A 15,457-nucleotide genomic window follows, 5' to 3' on the forward strand; every position below is an offset into this window, starting at 1 on the left:
ATAGGACAAAACTGAAGTCAGTGGGATGGTTTGAAGTATGTCTATTTTAATGCGATAAGTATCACAAACAAGGATGAAGATATTAGAGCATGGGTCAATGTTCAAAGTAAATTTATCATACAACTCTGATTTGTTTTCTTGCAAGTATACTCAGTCAATCCAAGAAATGTAATAGAATCAATGAGAGACCACACCCAGCTGTACGGACAAACAACCAGTGTGCAAAAGAAACAAACTGCAAATACAAAAGAAAAACTACTAATAATAAACAAGCAATAAATATCAAGAACATGAAATGAAGAGTTCTTGAAAGTGAGTCCATAGGTTATGGGAACAGTCAGTGATGGGGCGAGTGAAGTTATCCCTCTGTTTCAAGAACCTGATGGTTGAGGGGGTAATAACTGTTTCTGAACCTGGTGGTGTGAGTCCTGAGGCTCCTCTCCCTTCTTCCTGATGGCAGCAGTAAGAAGAGTGTATGACCTGGGTGGTGGGGGTCCTCGATGATGGATTCTGCTTTCCTGTGACAGTGCTCTGTGTATTTGTACTCAATGGTACAACTATCACCTGTGATAGACTGGGCTGTATCCACTACTTTTTGTAGCATTTTCCATTCAAGGGCATTGGTGTTTCCATACCAGGCCATGATGCAAACAATCAATGTACTCTCCATCGTGCATCTATAGAAGTTTGTCAAAGTTTTAGATGTTGTGCTGAATCTTCAAAAACTTCTAAGGAATTAAAGCTGTTGTCATGCTTTCTTTAGTTTTTGACAGATCTTTAAGGGACACAACATCCATTCAGGCAACCTGCACCGAGTTGGATGACTGGCTGAAATCTGTGGACAAATCTGGCCTACCTGGGAAGTTTAAAGCCTGGGTGTATCAGCATGGCATTCTTCCCAGAATCCTGTGGCCCCTCCTCGTCTATGCAGTTCCGATCTCGACAGTCGAAACCTTAGAGAGGAGGGTTAGCAACCACCTCAGGAGATGGCTGGGGCTGCCAAAGAGCCTGAGCAGCATCGCACTCTATGGACACCACAACAAACTGCAACTGCCCTTCAAATCCTTGGAGGAAGAATTCAAGGTAACAAGAGCCAGAGAAGTGTTACAGTATAGGGACTCAAGTGACCCGAAGGTGGCTACTGCAGGGATCTAAGTGAGGACTGGCAGGAAGTGGAGGGCAGAGGAAGCTGTTCAGGAGGCAGAGGCGAGCTGTGTCACAGGAGGCTGGTGGGAGTGGTCACACGAGGCCGAGCTGGGCTAGGATCCTTTCCAACTCCCCAAATGGACACCAGAGGGAAGGAAAGGCGTCGTCTAGTTCAGGAGGAGGTGAGAGCAGTTAGTGGAGGAGATGAGAACCTGCAAGGCGGTGGGAATGAAGCAACAGGGAGCTTGGACAAGATGGGAGAATGCGGTTGAGAGGAAAGTGACCTGGGCTGATCTTTGGAAAGCCGAACCACACCGCATCCAATTTCTCATCCAGGCAGTGTACGATGTGCTTCCAAGCCCATCAAACCTGCACACATGGGGCAAGGCAGAGTCATCTGCGTGCCCACTGTGCTCCAAGCGAGGAACCCTGGAGCACATCCTCAGCGGCTGCGCAAGGGCACTTGGTGAGGGACGGTGCAGGTGGAGGCATGATCAGGTCCTGAAGACCATCGCTGAAGCCGTCAGCGCAGGAGTTGAGTGGGCGAAGCGGTCCCGACCCTCCAAGCAGACCATTGTCTTTGTCAGAGCTGGGGAGCAGCCAATACCTGCCAAAAGAACATCTGCAGGCATTCTGACCTCTGCAAGGGACTGGCAGCTGTCGGTGGACCTCGAAGGGCAACTGAAGTTCCCCAACCATATCGCAGCCACCACCCTGCGACCAGACATTATCCTAGTGTCTGAGTCTACTAAGCAAGTGGTGCTGCTGGAGCTGACAGTCCCATGGAAAGATAGCTTGGAAGATGCCTTTGAAAGGAAGCCCTCCAAGTACGCAGGACTGGTCAGCAACTGTCAGCAGGCTGGATGGAGAGCGAGGTGTCTCCCAGTGGAGCTTGGTTGTAGGGGATTCGCAGCCCGTTCTTTAGTTAGAGCCTTCAGCATTTTGGGCATCGAGGGAGAGAGGAAGAGGAGAGCCATCCGCAGTACCACCGATGCGGCAGAGAGGGCCTCAAGATGGCTGTGGCTCAAAAGAGGAGAGCCATGGAGTCATAAGTAGCTAGCCATCTGGACACAAGCTGGGGTCTGATCAGCCCCCGCTGGGTCACCTGGAGGAGGTTGTATGATGTTGAACGACCCGAAACACTCGATGATTCCAGGAACATCACCGAAGATGTGTCCAGAAGCATCAATAGATGTATGTACACAGTGTAATTGCACTTGCATGCTGGGCCTCTGAAATGATAATACTGAGGAATTCAAACTTGCTGATTCTAACCACCTCTGATCCCCTGGCGGGGACTGGCTCATGGGCCTCTGGTTTCCTCTTCCTGAGGTCAGTAATCAGCTCCTTAGTCTTGCTGACATTGAGTAAGAGGTTGTTATTGTAGCACTACTCAGCCAAATTTTCAATCTCCCTCTTACTGTATATGCTGATTCGTCACCACTTCTGATTTGGCTGACATTGATGCTGTCAGCAAATTTAAATATAGCATTGGAGCTGTGTTTATCCTCACAGACATACAGTAAGCGTAAGGTGAGTAGAGCAGGAGGCTAAGCTCACAGCCTTGTGGCACACCTGTGCTGGTGGAGGAGATATTGTTGCAAATCCAAACTGACTGGGGTCTGTAAGTGAAGAAATTGAGGATTCACTTGCACAAGAATGTACTGGGCCAAGGTCTTGAAACGAGCAGGAATGGCTCTGTGCTTTAGGTATTTCAAGAGACAGGGAGGGAGGTGAAAGAGGTGAGGGAGTAGCATTGCTAATCAGGGATGGTATCACAGAAGCAGACAGTTCAGATGTTGTGGAGGGATTGTCCACTGAGTCAGTGTGAGTGGAAGTCAGAAACAGGAATTGAGCAATCACTCTATTGGGAGTATTCTATAGATCACCCAATAGCAACAGAGACACTGAGGAACAAATCAGGAGGCAGATTTTGGAAAGGTGCAAAAATAGCAGGGCTGTTATCATTGGTGACTTCAACTTCCCTGACATTGATTGGCACCTCCTTAGTGTAAAAGGTTTAGATGGGGCGGAATTTGTTAGGTGTGTCCAGGAAGGATTCCTGACACAATATGGAGCTATGATGTTGTGGCCATTACGGAAACTTGGATGGCTCAGGGGCAGGAATGGTTACTTCGAGTGCCAGGCTTTGGATGTTTCAGAAAGGACAGAGAAAGAGGAAAAAGAGGTGGGGGCTTAGCACTGTTGATCAGAGATAGTGTCATGGCTGCAGAAAAGGAGGAAGTCATGGAGTGATTGTCTACTGGGTCTCTGTAGGTGGAAGTTAGAAACAGGAAGGGGTCAATAACTCTACTGGGTGTTTTTTATAGACCACCCAATAGTAACAGGGACATCAAGGAGCAGATAGGGAGACAGATTCTGGAAAGGTGTAATAACAACATGGTTGTTGTGGTGGAAGATTTTAATTTTCTAGGAGATTTCTGGGAGATTCTCTAGGCATCTCCCTAGAGTGAGGGGTTTAGATGGGGTGGAGTTTGTTAGGTGTGTTCAGGAAGGTTCCTTGACACAATATGTAGATAAGCCTACAAGAGGAGAGGCTGTTCTTGATCTGGTATTGGGAAATGAACCTGGTCAGGTCTCTCAGTGGGAAAGCATATTGGAGATAGTGATTACAATTCTTTCTCCTTTACCATAGCATTGGAGAGGGATAGGATCAGACAAGTTAGGAAAATGTTTAATTGGAGTACAGGGTAAGCGGAAATATAAAGCTATTAGGCAGGAACTTGGAAGCATAAATTGGGAACTTGATGTTCTCAGAGAAATGTACGGCAGGAATGTGGCAAATGTTCAGGGGATATTTGTGTGGCGTTCTGCACAGGTACATTCAATGAAACAGGGAAAGGATGGTAGGGTACAGGAACCGTGGTGAACAAAGTTTGGTGAAAATCTAGTCAAGAAGAAAAGAAAAGCTTATGAAAGGTTCAAAAAACTAGGAAATGATAGAGATCTAGAAGATTATAAAGCTAGCAGGAAGGAACTTAAGAATGAAATTAGGAGAACCAGAAGGGGCTTTGAGAAAGCCTTGGCGAGCAGGATTAAAGAAAATCCCAAGTATGTGAAGAGCAACAGGATAAGATATGAGAGAATAGGACTAATCAAGTGTGACAGTGGAAAAGTGTGTATGGAACCGGAGGAAATAGCAGAGGTACTTAATGAGTACTTTGCTTCAGTATTCACTACGGAAAAGGATCTTGGTGATTGTAGGGATGACTTACAGTGGACTGAAAAAGTTGAGCATGTAGATATTAAGAAAGAAGATGTGCTGGAGGTTTTGGAAAGTATCAAGTTGGATAGGTCACCGGGACCAGATGAGATGTACCCCAGGCTACTGTGGGAAGCGAGGGAGGAGATTGCTGAGCCTCTGGCAATGTTCTTTGCATCACCAATGGGATGGGAGAGGTTCCAAAGGATTGGAGAGTTGCCGATGTTGTTTCGTTATTCAAGAAAGGTAGTAGAGATACCCAGGAAATTATAGACCAGTGAGTCTTACTTCAGTGGTTGGTAAGTTGATGGAGAAGATCCTGAGAGGCAGGATTTATGAACATTTGGAGAGGAATAATATGATTAGGAATAGTCAGCATGACTTTGTCAAAGGCAGATCGTGACTTACAAGCCTGATTGAACTTTTGAGGATGTGACTAAACACATTGATGAAGGTAGAGTAGTAGATGTAGTGTATATGGATTTCAGCAAGGCGTTTGATAAGGTACCCATGCAAGGCTTACTGAGAAAGTAATGAGGCACGCGATCCAAGGGGACCTTGCTTTGTGGATCCAGAATTGGCTTGCCCACAGAAGACAAAGAGTGGTTGTAGACAGGTCATATTCTGCACGGAGGTCAGTGACCAGTGGTGTGTCTCAGGGGTCTGTTCTGGGATCCTTTCTCTGTGATTTTCATAAACGACCTGGATGAGGAAGTGGAGGGATGAGTTAGTAAGTTTGCTGATGACACAAAGGTTGGGGGTGTTGTGGATAGTGTGGAGGGTTGTCAAGAGGCTACAGCGGGACATCGATAGGATGCAAAACTGGGCTGAGAATTGGCAGATGGAGTTCAACTCAGACAAGTGCGAGGTGGTTCATTTTGGTAGGTCAAATATGATGGCAGAATAAAGTATTAATGGTAAGACTCTTGGCAGTGTGGAGGATCAGAGGGATCTTGGGGTCCGAGTTCATAGAACACTCAAAGCTGCTGCGCAGGGTGACTCTGTGGCTAAGAAGGCATACAGTATATTGGCCTTCATCAATCGTGGGATTGAGTTTTGGAGCCGAGAGGTAATGTTACATCTATATATGACCCTGGTCAGACCCCACTTGGGAGTACTGTGCTCAGTTCTGGTCACCTCACTACAGGAAAGATGTACAAACTATAGAAAGGGTGCAGAGGAGATTTACAAGGATGTTGCTGGTTTGGGGAGCATGCCTTCTGAGAATAGGTTGAGTGAACTTGGCGTTTTCTCCTTGGAGCAACAGAGGTTGAGAGGTGACCTGATAGAGGTGTATAAGATGATGAGAGGCATTGATCATGTGGATAGTCAGAGGGTTTTTCCCAGGGATGAAATGGCTATCATGAGGGGGCACATTTTTAAGGTGCTTGGAAGTAGGTACAGAGGAGATGTCAGGGTAAGTTTTTTACGCAGAGTGGTGAGTGCATGGAACGGGCTGCCGGCAATGGTGGTGGAGGTGGATACAATAGGATCTTTTAAGAGACTCCTGGATAGGTATCTGGAGCATAGAAAAATAGAAGGCTATGGGTAAACATAGGTAATTTTTAAAGTAAGTAGATGTTCGGAACAGCATTGTGGGCTGAATGGCCTGTATGGTGCTGTAGTTTTTCTATGTAGACAGGCGGACTAAAGGAGGATCTGTACTGTATCAGGTGCTAAGCAATGAACCAGGTCAAGTGTCAGATCTCTTAATGGGAGAGCATTTTGGAGACAGTGACCACAACTCCCTGACATTTACCATAGCCTTAGAAAAGGAAGGGAGCAGATGGCTTGGAAAAGTACTTATTTACAGAGAGGGCGAGTTATGATGCATCTAGGCAGGAATGTGGGATTGGATGTACTCAGGAATATGCACAACAGAAATGTGAAGTTTGTTTAGGGCTCATGTGCATGAGGTTCTAGATAGGGTTGTCCCAATGAGGCAGGGAAAGGATGGTAGTGTGAAGGAACCACGATTGATGAGATGTGGAACATCTAGACAAGAGGAAGAAGGAAGGAAGCTTACTTATGGTTAGGACATAAGGATCAGACAGGGCTCTGGAGGGTTTCTAGGTAGCCTGGAAGGATCTTAAGCATGGACTTAGGAGAGCTAGAAGGGGGAATGAGAAGGCCTTCTCAAGCAGGATTAAGGAAAAGCCCAGGGCGTTCTACATGCATATGAAGAACATGAGGATGACTACAGTGAGGGTAGTATTGATGAGGGATAGAAGAAGAAACATGTGCCTAGATTCGGAAGAGGTAGGGAAGGTCCTTAATGAATACCTTGCTTCAGTATAGTGAATACTTAGTGCGAGGGACCTTAACGTTTGTGAAGACAGCATAAAACAGGCTGATAAACTGGGCATTAAGAAAGCAAATGGGCTGAAACTTTTGAAAAGCATTAGAATAATAAGTTCCCAGGACTGGATGGAATAAACCTCAGGTTACTACAGGAAGTGGGGGAAGATTTTGCTGCATCTGATCTGATGATCTTTGCATCCTCACTGGCCGCTGGTCACCAGATGATTAGAGGGTGGCAAATGTTCCTTTGTTCAAGAATGGGTGTAGGGACAACTCTGGGAATTATGGACCAGAGAGTCTTACTTCAGTGATGGGCAAATTACTGGAGAAGGTTCTTAGAGACAGGATTTACAAGTATTTGAAGAAGCTGAGGGGCAGGTCATGCCACAGGAATTTAATTTTTTGAGGATGTGATAAACAAGTTGACAGAATTAGTGTGGTGTCCACCAGAGGAAATATTAGGCTACTTCTTTTGTGGAGAGATATATATTTAGTGATTGGGAGTTGGATGTAGAGGCTGATGGTTCAAAAATGGCAGTGAGAGGAATTGTGGTAGTCTTTGAGAATGCATGAAATAGCAGAATTGTACAGTGGGAAGAAACCATTTGGTTTATGGAGCCTACATTAGTTCTCTCAAAGAAAAATACAATATTCTTCATACGCCTGAAATTTTGTCTCTGAGTACTTGTCCATTCTTTTTTTGTTATGCAAACTACCACTGAATTTGTTTCATCACCTTTAGTTAGTGTGTTCCCAATCATAACTACAGGTCGATCTCACGTTGGCTCTGGTTCTTTTGTTCTTTACTCCTGCCATCTCCCAAACCTCCCACTAAGTCCTTGATAAAATGAAACAAATTTGAGACAGTTTCAACTGGAATGAAGATTGATTTTACATAGAATTGGACCACGCCGCAAAGGTCGTTTGACCCACAATTACTGCTCCGACTATGGATTTGCAGTCTAAACTAATCCCATCTGCCTGCATAAGATTCATATCCCTCTTCCCTGCCTGTTCATTTGTCTTTCTAAACATTTATTAATGTTGCTGTCAGCTTCTACCAATTCTCCTTGCACCTAGCATCCTCTGTGTAAAACAATTTACCTCATAAATCTTCTTTAAGCTTCCCCCTCTCACTTTTAAAACTATAGTATTTACTATTTCCATCCTGGGAAGCCATACTCTGTCCATCTAACCAATCTATACCTCTCATAATCTTACATAACTCTATCAGGATGCTCTCAGTGATTTGCTATGTTCCTGCAAAAAAAATTCCATGATTGCCCAACCATTTCTTATAGCTAACACTCTCCAATCCAGCCAACATCCTGATAAACCTCTTCTGCAGCCTCTCTGAAAGATTCCATATCTCCTTGTGTCACTTCTTGCTGGGAGGTAATGGATTTGTAACCCTGGATCCCTCTGTACATCAATGCTCTTTCAGGTCCAGTCATTTACTGTGTACTTTCCCTTACTCAGTCTCCCAAAGTGCAACACCTCAAGTGAGTTCTTTGAAAGAATGACTAATTCCCTTTTTGCTTTTCTCTTTAATGCTGTAGCATTTGCCCACTTCCTTTTGGTAATTTCTGTAGAAGATTTTTTTTTGAGGTAAAAAAGAGGTCATTCAAAAAAGGGAAAGTTTTTATATGCTGTCTTATCAAGCTGATGTCTTGAGCTGAAATGCCATTTTAGCTTTCATAAATACAAACAAGCATTTTTGTAAAACACATGCCTCAAAACTTGTTAAGGGGCTGATTTCCACTTAAATTACCTTCTAGTGCTCACCAATAAGATTGTATAGAATTCTGGTGGATTTCTGTTCGCCAAATGTTTTCCCCTAAAAGCAGTTTGCTGAATGTCAGTCCATAAATATTGTGAGCTTTTCTTGAAAGTATTGTAACTTACTGCTGGTGGGTTGAAAACAATTTTGAAGTACTGGCAGAGACTTTCTAAGACTATACCAAAACTTGAGTAATAGCTATTCTGAAAAATGATCTGAGCATTTCAGAAAACAGTGCTGTGCCACTGCACACCATTGGATATCAGGAGATAAAGAGTGCTTAATCTCGGGCAATTCACTAGGTAGCCCTTCAGCCAGTCAAGGAATAGGATGATGTTCTGAGGCCAAGCTGAGATGTACTGGTACAGCAGAGGAGAAGATCAGCAGGACAATGTGCCTTACAGTCCTTCCCCTCTGTGGGTACACCACACCATTTCCTTTCTGAGCCTTCTTCACTAGCTCAGTATGCCATCTGAAGCCTGTGTTACCCGTTCATTTCCTCCATGAATCTTGAAGCCTGCACTCAGCATACTCCTCACGAGCAGTGGAAGCAGATATATGGAGCTGGCAAATCCTGCCCCACAGAGCTGCTGAGTACTGAATCAGCATTTCTGCTTACTGTCTCCAAGCAATATCAAATAATGGTGATCATCAATTTTAACAAAAGTTCTTCACTTAATTTCAAAAGCATGAAACTGAAAGAGTTCTGATGAAGGGTGTCAGCCCGAAACATTGACTGTTTACTATTTTCCATAGATGCTCTCTGGCCTGCTGAATTCCTCCAGCCTTTTGTGTGTATTGCTTTGATTTCCGGTGTCTGCAGTTTTTCTCTTGTTTGTGAAACTAAAATTCCAATTTGTTTTGTTTGTTTCCACACTTTCACTAAAATATTATCCTAATGCTCTACTCAAGCCAGAGCAAGAGCCACTGTTGTTTTGAAGCAGGGAAGTGGGGGTGGGGGGCATAAGGAAAGATGATTTAAAGGTAGGTTTTTCATAATTAAATTACAAAAGGGATGATAGTTAAAGGCAAAATGAGATATACTTGAATAATTTAAGAAGGAGATTTGGAATAAAGGAGGGTTAAATAGTTACATCTGAATGGGGCATAAGGAAAGATGATTTAAAGGTAGGCTTTTCATAATTAAATTACAAAAGGGATGATAGTTAAAGGCAAAATGAGATATACCTGAATAATTTAAGAAGGAGATTTGGAATAAAGGAGGGTTAAATAGTTACATCTGAATGTGAGAGGATAATATGGAAAATGTGAAGAGTGGATGCCTTGGTCTGGGAAAACAATGGAGAAAGGAATGTAGACCCCAGAAGATTGGACCTATCCAGTAATCATGTTTGGATGATTCATATCCCAGTCACAAGCTAAGACCACTTTTTCTCCTTTCTTACATCCAAATGTAACTGTTGAGTTTTTTTTACAATGCTCTATATGGTTCACAAGAACCTGAAGTTTTGTGTTTTCCTTTAACCCAGGTTCTATGTTTTTCATCGGGTAAATCCTGAGTTCTGGATGAACTTTGTAGAGAGATAAAATTCCTCATACAAATTAGCTGACCTCTGTTTCTTCATACTTTTTTTTTACCTTCAATCAAAAAGAAATAAAAGAATCTTTCAGAATCTTCAAGTTAATTTAAAATTGAACATGGGATCCTAACTGAAAAAAGCAAGAGCTGCAAATATAAATTTTCATTCACTTCTGGAATAAGTATTATTTTTTATTTGATACAATCCAGGATTTTCAATCACTTAATGCAGATGTTTGCTTTCTCAATTATTTTCATTTTGTTGACAATTATTCATACTCTTTTCTCTTACACCATTTAATTTTAAGCGGACTTGGACCAATTATTGTCAATTCTAAGATTTTGGAAAACCTACACACCTGCAGTAACGTGTTTTGCATGAGACTTTATAATTCATTCTATTTCCCTTTCAATGCTAAATAGCATTAACGTTAAAATACTCCTGTGTGCTTTTCATTATTGTTTAACAACTAGCAGTACAAATTTAAAAATACATACAAAAACAGTTCAACAAGGAAAATCACTTATATTCTTTCAAATTTCAGGAACTGAGGACACTTTGTTGACAGGCTCCAAATTTTATGAATGCTAGATTATTCTGACACATGAATTAAGACCAAGTCAACAATATAATGTGACATGAGAGTTGGTTACTGTATGTTGGAGGTAGGAATAAGTGTGACTAGAATAATTTTGACCTTAGGTTATAATATCAGATCTACTGAAATCATTATAATGCTGAAAGGAAATCTACCAAAATCAAATTGTGTATGGAATTATTTACCACACCCTCCCTATTTTTTTAAAAGTTATTGTGCAAAGATTAAATATTCTGGAAACTATTTGATTGAAAAATCTATTGCCTCATCCTGGTAAAGGAAGGAGGAAGGAAAGATTGAAAAAATAATTGATGTTTAATTATACCAGCACTTCCATATTTTCTGAGAACACGAAAGCTAATAAATGACTTCTGAAGGGCAAATAATCTACTATTTTTGCATATGCAAGGCTACTGAAGAACCAATAAGATTTTACAAGTGGAATTAGTCTGTTTCAGTGATTTTCACTGAGGGACCAGTGCTGGCCATGATATTAGACCTCTTTTATATTCAGGTATTACTATGTAGTTTATAGATCAAAATGAACTACCTGTTCAAGCAATAGCATGAATTCAGTTTTTCCTCTCCATGGATGCTAACCTGCTAAGTACTTTAAGTATTTTCAGCATTGTTTGTGAGCACACTCATTGTCAGCCATCTTGTTCAACCAAACGTGTTTTCAATTTCCCATCTTCAACACTTGTAGTAACGTTTGTGTTTAAAGAAAACAGGCATGTTGAATAAATATGTTTTGACACCAACAAGGAAAGGAGCATTGTCGGATCTATATCTAAAGTTTTGGGCAAAAGATATATTTTTGAATGCGATGAAAAGGTCTTCAATCAGTTATTCGAATCTGGCACTCACAGCTTTTGAGGTTGCTGGGAGCAGAATCAATCATTGCCTTTAAATGGGAATTGGAAGTACACTTCAGGTTAAATAGTTCTCAGAACTTTGGGAAAGGAGTGAGGGTATGGGAGATCTAGAGACAGAATGGACTTGATGAGGCAAGTGGCCTTCTTCAGAACTATGATTTAAAAGATTCATTGAATGTTACAATGATTCCATAAATATATAGAAACACAACTTTCTAAATTGCTCACAGAACAGGATATCCACAAAGTCATAGAGCATAGAAACGGGGACTACAGCCCACCATGTCTACACATCACCAAAAAGAAAACATCTAGGCTAATTGCACTTTGCTTCTTGTTTCCCAGTCAACTCCACCCAACCCACCAAAATTATGATGCACCTATTTGGCTTGCAAGAGAAACAGAGCACCTGTGGTGGACCCACACAGTTGTAGAGACAACATGCAAACTGGTTCAGGATAGAGCAGGGTTTCTAGAGCTGCAAGGCAGCAGCACTAACTGCTGCACACTAACTTCTACCTGAAGCGGACCAGCACCATATTTAGGCAGATCTCACATTTTTATGAATGCTTAAGAACTAAAGTTGCAATATGTTTACTTGAGCAGATATATTTTTGATATATTTATTGATTCTGCATGTACTTAACATTTGCAGGGTGACATTGGGTATAGTGGACCTAAAGGCTCTCGAGGAGCTCCTGGGGCAGGAATCAAAGGTGACAAGGTAAGAATAGTTGCCGGTCTTTATTTCTATTATGTTAAAATCTGCAAAGAACTCATAGAATGACCCGATTGCTTAACATAGTGCGAAGATACTTTGGTCAAGAAGACCACCGATAAAGTCCAATTTTAACTCAGTCAAATGGAGTAATTTGGCTTCAAAACTGTTGTACTAGGGAAATAAATATTTCGCCTATTATTCTTCTCCTTAACATAATATAGAATGACTGCTGTACTGTATTTCTGTGAAGACAGAATGGATTCAGTTCCCATATTTTAGCAAGCTAGTTACATTTCTTGAGTACATTGTAACCCTCAGCAAATTTCAGATGGGAAGGGAGTTGCTAAGTATGAAACAGACCCCAAGTTTGAGATCTGCCTCTTTCATTATGTTGTTAGCCAAATGGCCACACGAACATGGTGCAAACACTATTTTAAAAAGACTTAGCTGATAATCCAAACACTTCTATCCAATATCGCTCTCAAAGAATATTGGACCATATTGCATTGAACCCTGAACAGTTGAAAGATGTTTGTAATGCTTCCAAATATCACTAATGAGCAAAAAGATCTAGAAGTCATTGAAAAAGATTAAAATAATTAAAAATAAATTTATTTGAATCCATATTTTAACATGTTAGTTAATTAAGGGACATTAATATTAGTTAAATGAGGAAACACAGACTTTTTACCTTTACTATTCACTTAGTGAATCAGACCAGCCGATGGATGGCAAATAGATGAGGATTCAGAAGCAATACATTGCCATCTCCTCAGCTCAGTATGTTACAGAATTCCCCAGATCCAGCCAACCGTTGTTCCATTATAGCCCAGTGTTAGTAAGGAGGTGCCCTGATGAATATAGCCATGATTGTAAATATCTGAGGACCAGCATCCTAACTGAACATTGGGAAATTATCCCTTTATTTCCATGTAAAATCCCAGATCCAGCAACACGGATATTGTAGAGAAATGGGGGAGTTTCTAAGAGAAACCAATGCTAATATTAAAAGAAGTAGAAGAAAAATCTAACATTAAGAAAGTATTTGCACCAATTTAGCACGAAAATACAAAATATAGCTGTGAAGGGCATAATCAAATTCTAATGGGTTCATGTTTTTTACATAACAAAACTTAATTTTTGATGTTCAGTTCCTAGATTATCTTTCATTCTTTAAACATTAAGGGAAAATATATTTGAAGGTATTTTTGTCTCTGTTTCCCACAGGGCGATATAGGGCATCCCGGACCATCTGGTCCTAAAGGCACAGCAGGAATTGGCTTGCCAGGCCAGAAGGTGATGTAACATTAATCTATTACTTCTCTATAATAGTTATAGAGAGATGCCATGTGGAATTAAAGCTTATCCTGGAAGCAACTTTTCATCTAGGAGAAACCAGATTTGACACTCTCACCCTGTATTATATCCTGGTTTTGTATGTTGCTGTGTGAGTTCAATGTACAGCAAGTGGAACTCTGATGCTATTGAAAATTAAAAGTAGGATATTAATATAAATTATCAACCACAAAATCTTAATAACATATTTCACAACGGTAACTTATGCACATCTCTCTGAAGATTGGTCCAATCTCAATGCGCCTTATCCAAAGTCTCTTAATCAGTTAGCTCCTGAAGAAAGGATACTGCACAGTTCAGATTCTAGCAGAGGAGTGTTCTCCTTTCCCTGGTCTTTTTCTTGTGGATGAAAACTACTTGTCTTTGAACAAAGAACAGGGAAATCTGTCCTTCTGAACTCTTGAGATATTAATTCTGCACTGTACATATTATAATATTGATAACACAATGTACACATTTTCATATTCAATTCCTATATAAGAAAACTGAATTATTCATAAAGCACGTGGACCAAATTTAAATTGGAATACTCTTGACTCTTGATTCTTACTTTCCTGTTTATAATAAAATGTAAAGAGGCCATTCAAACCATCAAGTCCATGCTGGTTCTAGCTGGGTGGTCTCATTTTCTTTCGCCCTACAAAGTGTTCTTTCACACATGTCCATCAACTTCCTACTGTCCCCCCCCCCCCCACTTACACTGTAGGATTACTTATAATCAATATATAATCACATGTTTGGGTGTGGGAAGAAACTGGAGCACCGGGTGGGGGGGGGTGGAATGCGCTTGGAGAATATGAATCACGATGTCCTCTCAAATCAGTGCAGAGAGATTTTCTTCCTCTCCTTCACTGAAACTTCTAATAAAATAGACCCTGAATGGAAACCAGAAATGGATTCTGCTGCAGTTCTGATTCTCTGACTGGAGATTGAATCTGACCAGCAAACAGTCTGCAAAAGTGTCTGTATAGGGAGGGAAATCGCTGACATTTCGGACTGAAACACTGTCTCAGTTCCTCTCCCCTCACAGATGCTGCTTGACCTGCTGAGCTCCCCCAGCAGTTTGTGAGTTGTTCCAGATTTCAGCGTTTGCTTCTCTTCTGTCTCGAATCTGATCACCCTGACTCCTTGTTTATTCTCAAAATCAGAAGTGTATTTCAGTCTCTTGTAGTTTGATTCTACCTTTACATCTTGCACATCCAGTAATTCCACTGGCTTAATTGGTGACTTATTATGTTACTCTACTAAAAAATAAATTACACTGTTAGCATTAACTGCAGTAAAGTTTGGTTTGGTAAAGAATATGTTTTCTTTTGAATAAGAGAGCCAATTAAAGTGACCATCATATACACTATCCAGTGAAGAATATATGACAAGGAACTAAAAACCAGATACATATAACAATGGAAGCAACTTAAGTGACAATGCACTGAAACTTGACAGATTTAATTTTTCATGCAGGGAGACCAAGGCTTTATAGGACCGCCTGGGCCAAGAGGTCCAACAGGAGAAGGACTCATTGGAGAAAAGGTACAAAGTTAAATTACTTTCAGGAAATGAACATTTTTTATGGCTTGCATATAGTGCCTCAAAGAAATTGGATTGTATTTTCTCATACAGAAAGAAAAAATTGTGGCATAGAGGAATTTAATACGTTTGCAATTTCCATCTGTGTCTTCTGTTCATCTGATACTCTGAAGCAAGTGAAGTAGTGTGCAATAGTAGGCAGTCACACCCGGACACCACTCCTGTGATTATTATTACCACTTCCCTCATGGATAGCATGGGCCACTCTTGTAGAAACAGCACTCGCAGCACCTTCTATGTTACTTGTAGGGGTTTTGTGGAACTTAGCACTGGAGTCCAGGAGATATAGATACTCCTCAGGTAATACATTTGACAGAAAAAGTTAATAA

At 41.2% G+C, this 15,457-nt stretch overlaps 2 protein-coding genes across 7 annotated transcripts in view; one reads left to right on the top strand and one right to left on the bottom strand.

Annotated features, from left to right (window-relative positions):
* The window catches only part of LOC140195305 (uncharacterized), a 224,580-nt gene that overhangs the window by 111,837 nt on the left and 97,286 nt on the right, over window positions 1-15,457 (top strand). For all 5 annotated transcript variants that reach the window (XR_011885416.1, XR_011885417.1, XM_072253406.1 and 2 more), the window contains exons 15-17: window positions 12,120-12,188; window positions 13,413-13,481; window positions 15,003-15,071. Coding sequence is in view for 3 of the 5 variants with exons in the window: in XM_072253406.1 (XP_072109507.1) it covers window positions 12,120-12,188; window positions 13,413-13,481; window positions 15,003-15,071 (207 nt within the window). In the remaining 2 variants the exon portion in view is untranslated. The remainder of the gene's footprint in view (window positions 1-12,119; window positions 12,189-13,412; window positions 13,482-15,002; window positions 15,072-15,457) is intronic.
* LOC140195306 (glycoprotein-N-acetylgalactosamine 3-beta-galactosyltransferase 1-like) overlaps window positions 1-15,457 on the bottom strand; it is a 205,853-nt gene that overhangs the window by 33,568 nt on the left and 156,828 nt on the right. The window lies entirely within an intron of this gene.

Source organism: Mobula birostris, chromosome 3 (genome assembly GCF_030028105.1).
Source record: "Mobula birostris isolate sMobBir1 chromosome 3, sMobBir1.hap1, whole genome shotgun sequence".
In the NCBI taxonomy this organism is placed as follows: domain Eukaryota; kingdom Metazoa; phylum Chordata; class Chondrichthyes; order Myliobatiformes; family Myliobatidae; genus Mobula; species Mobula birostris.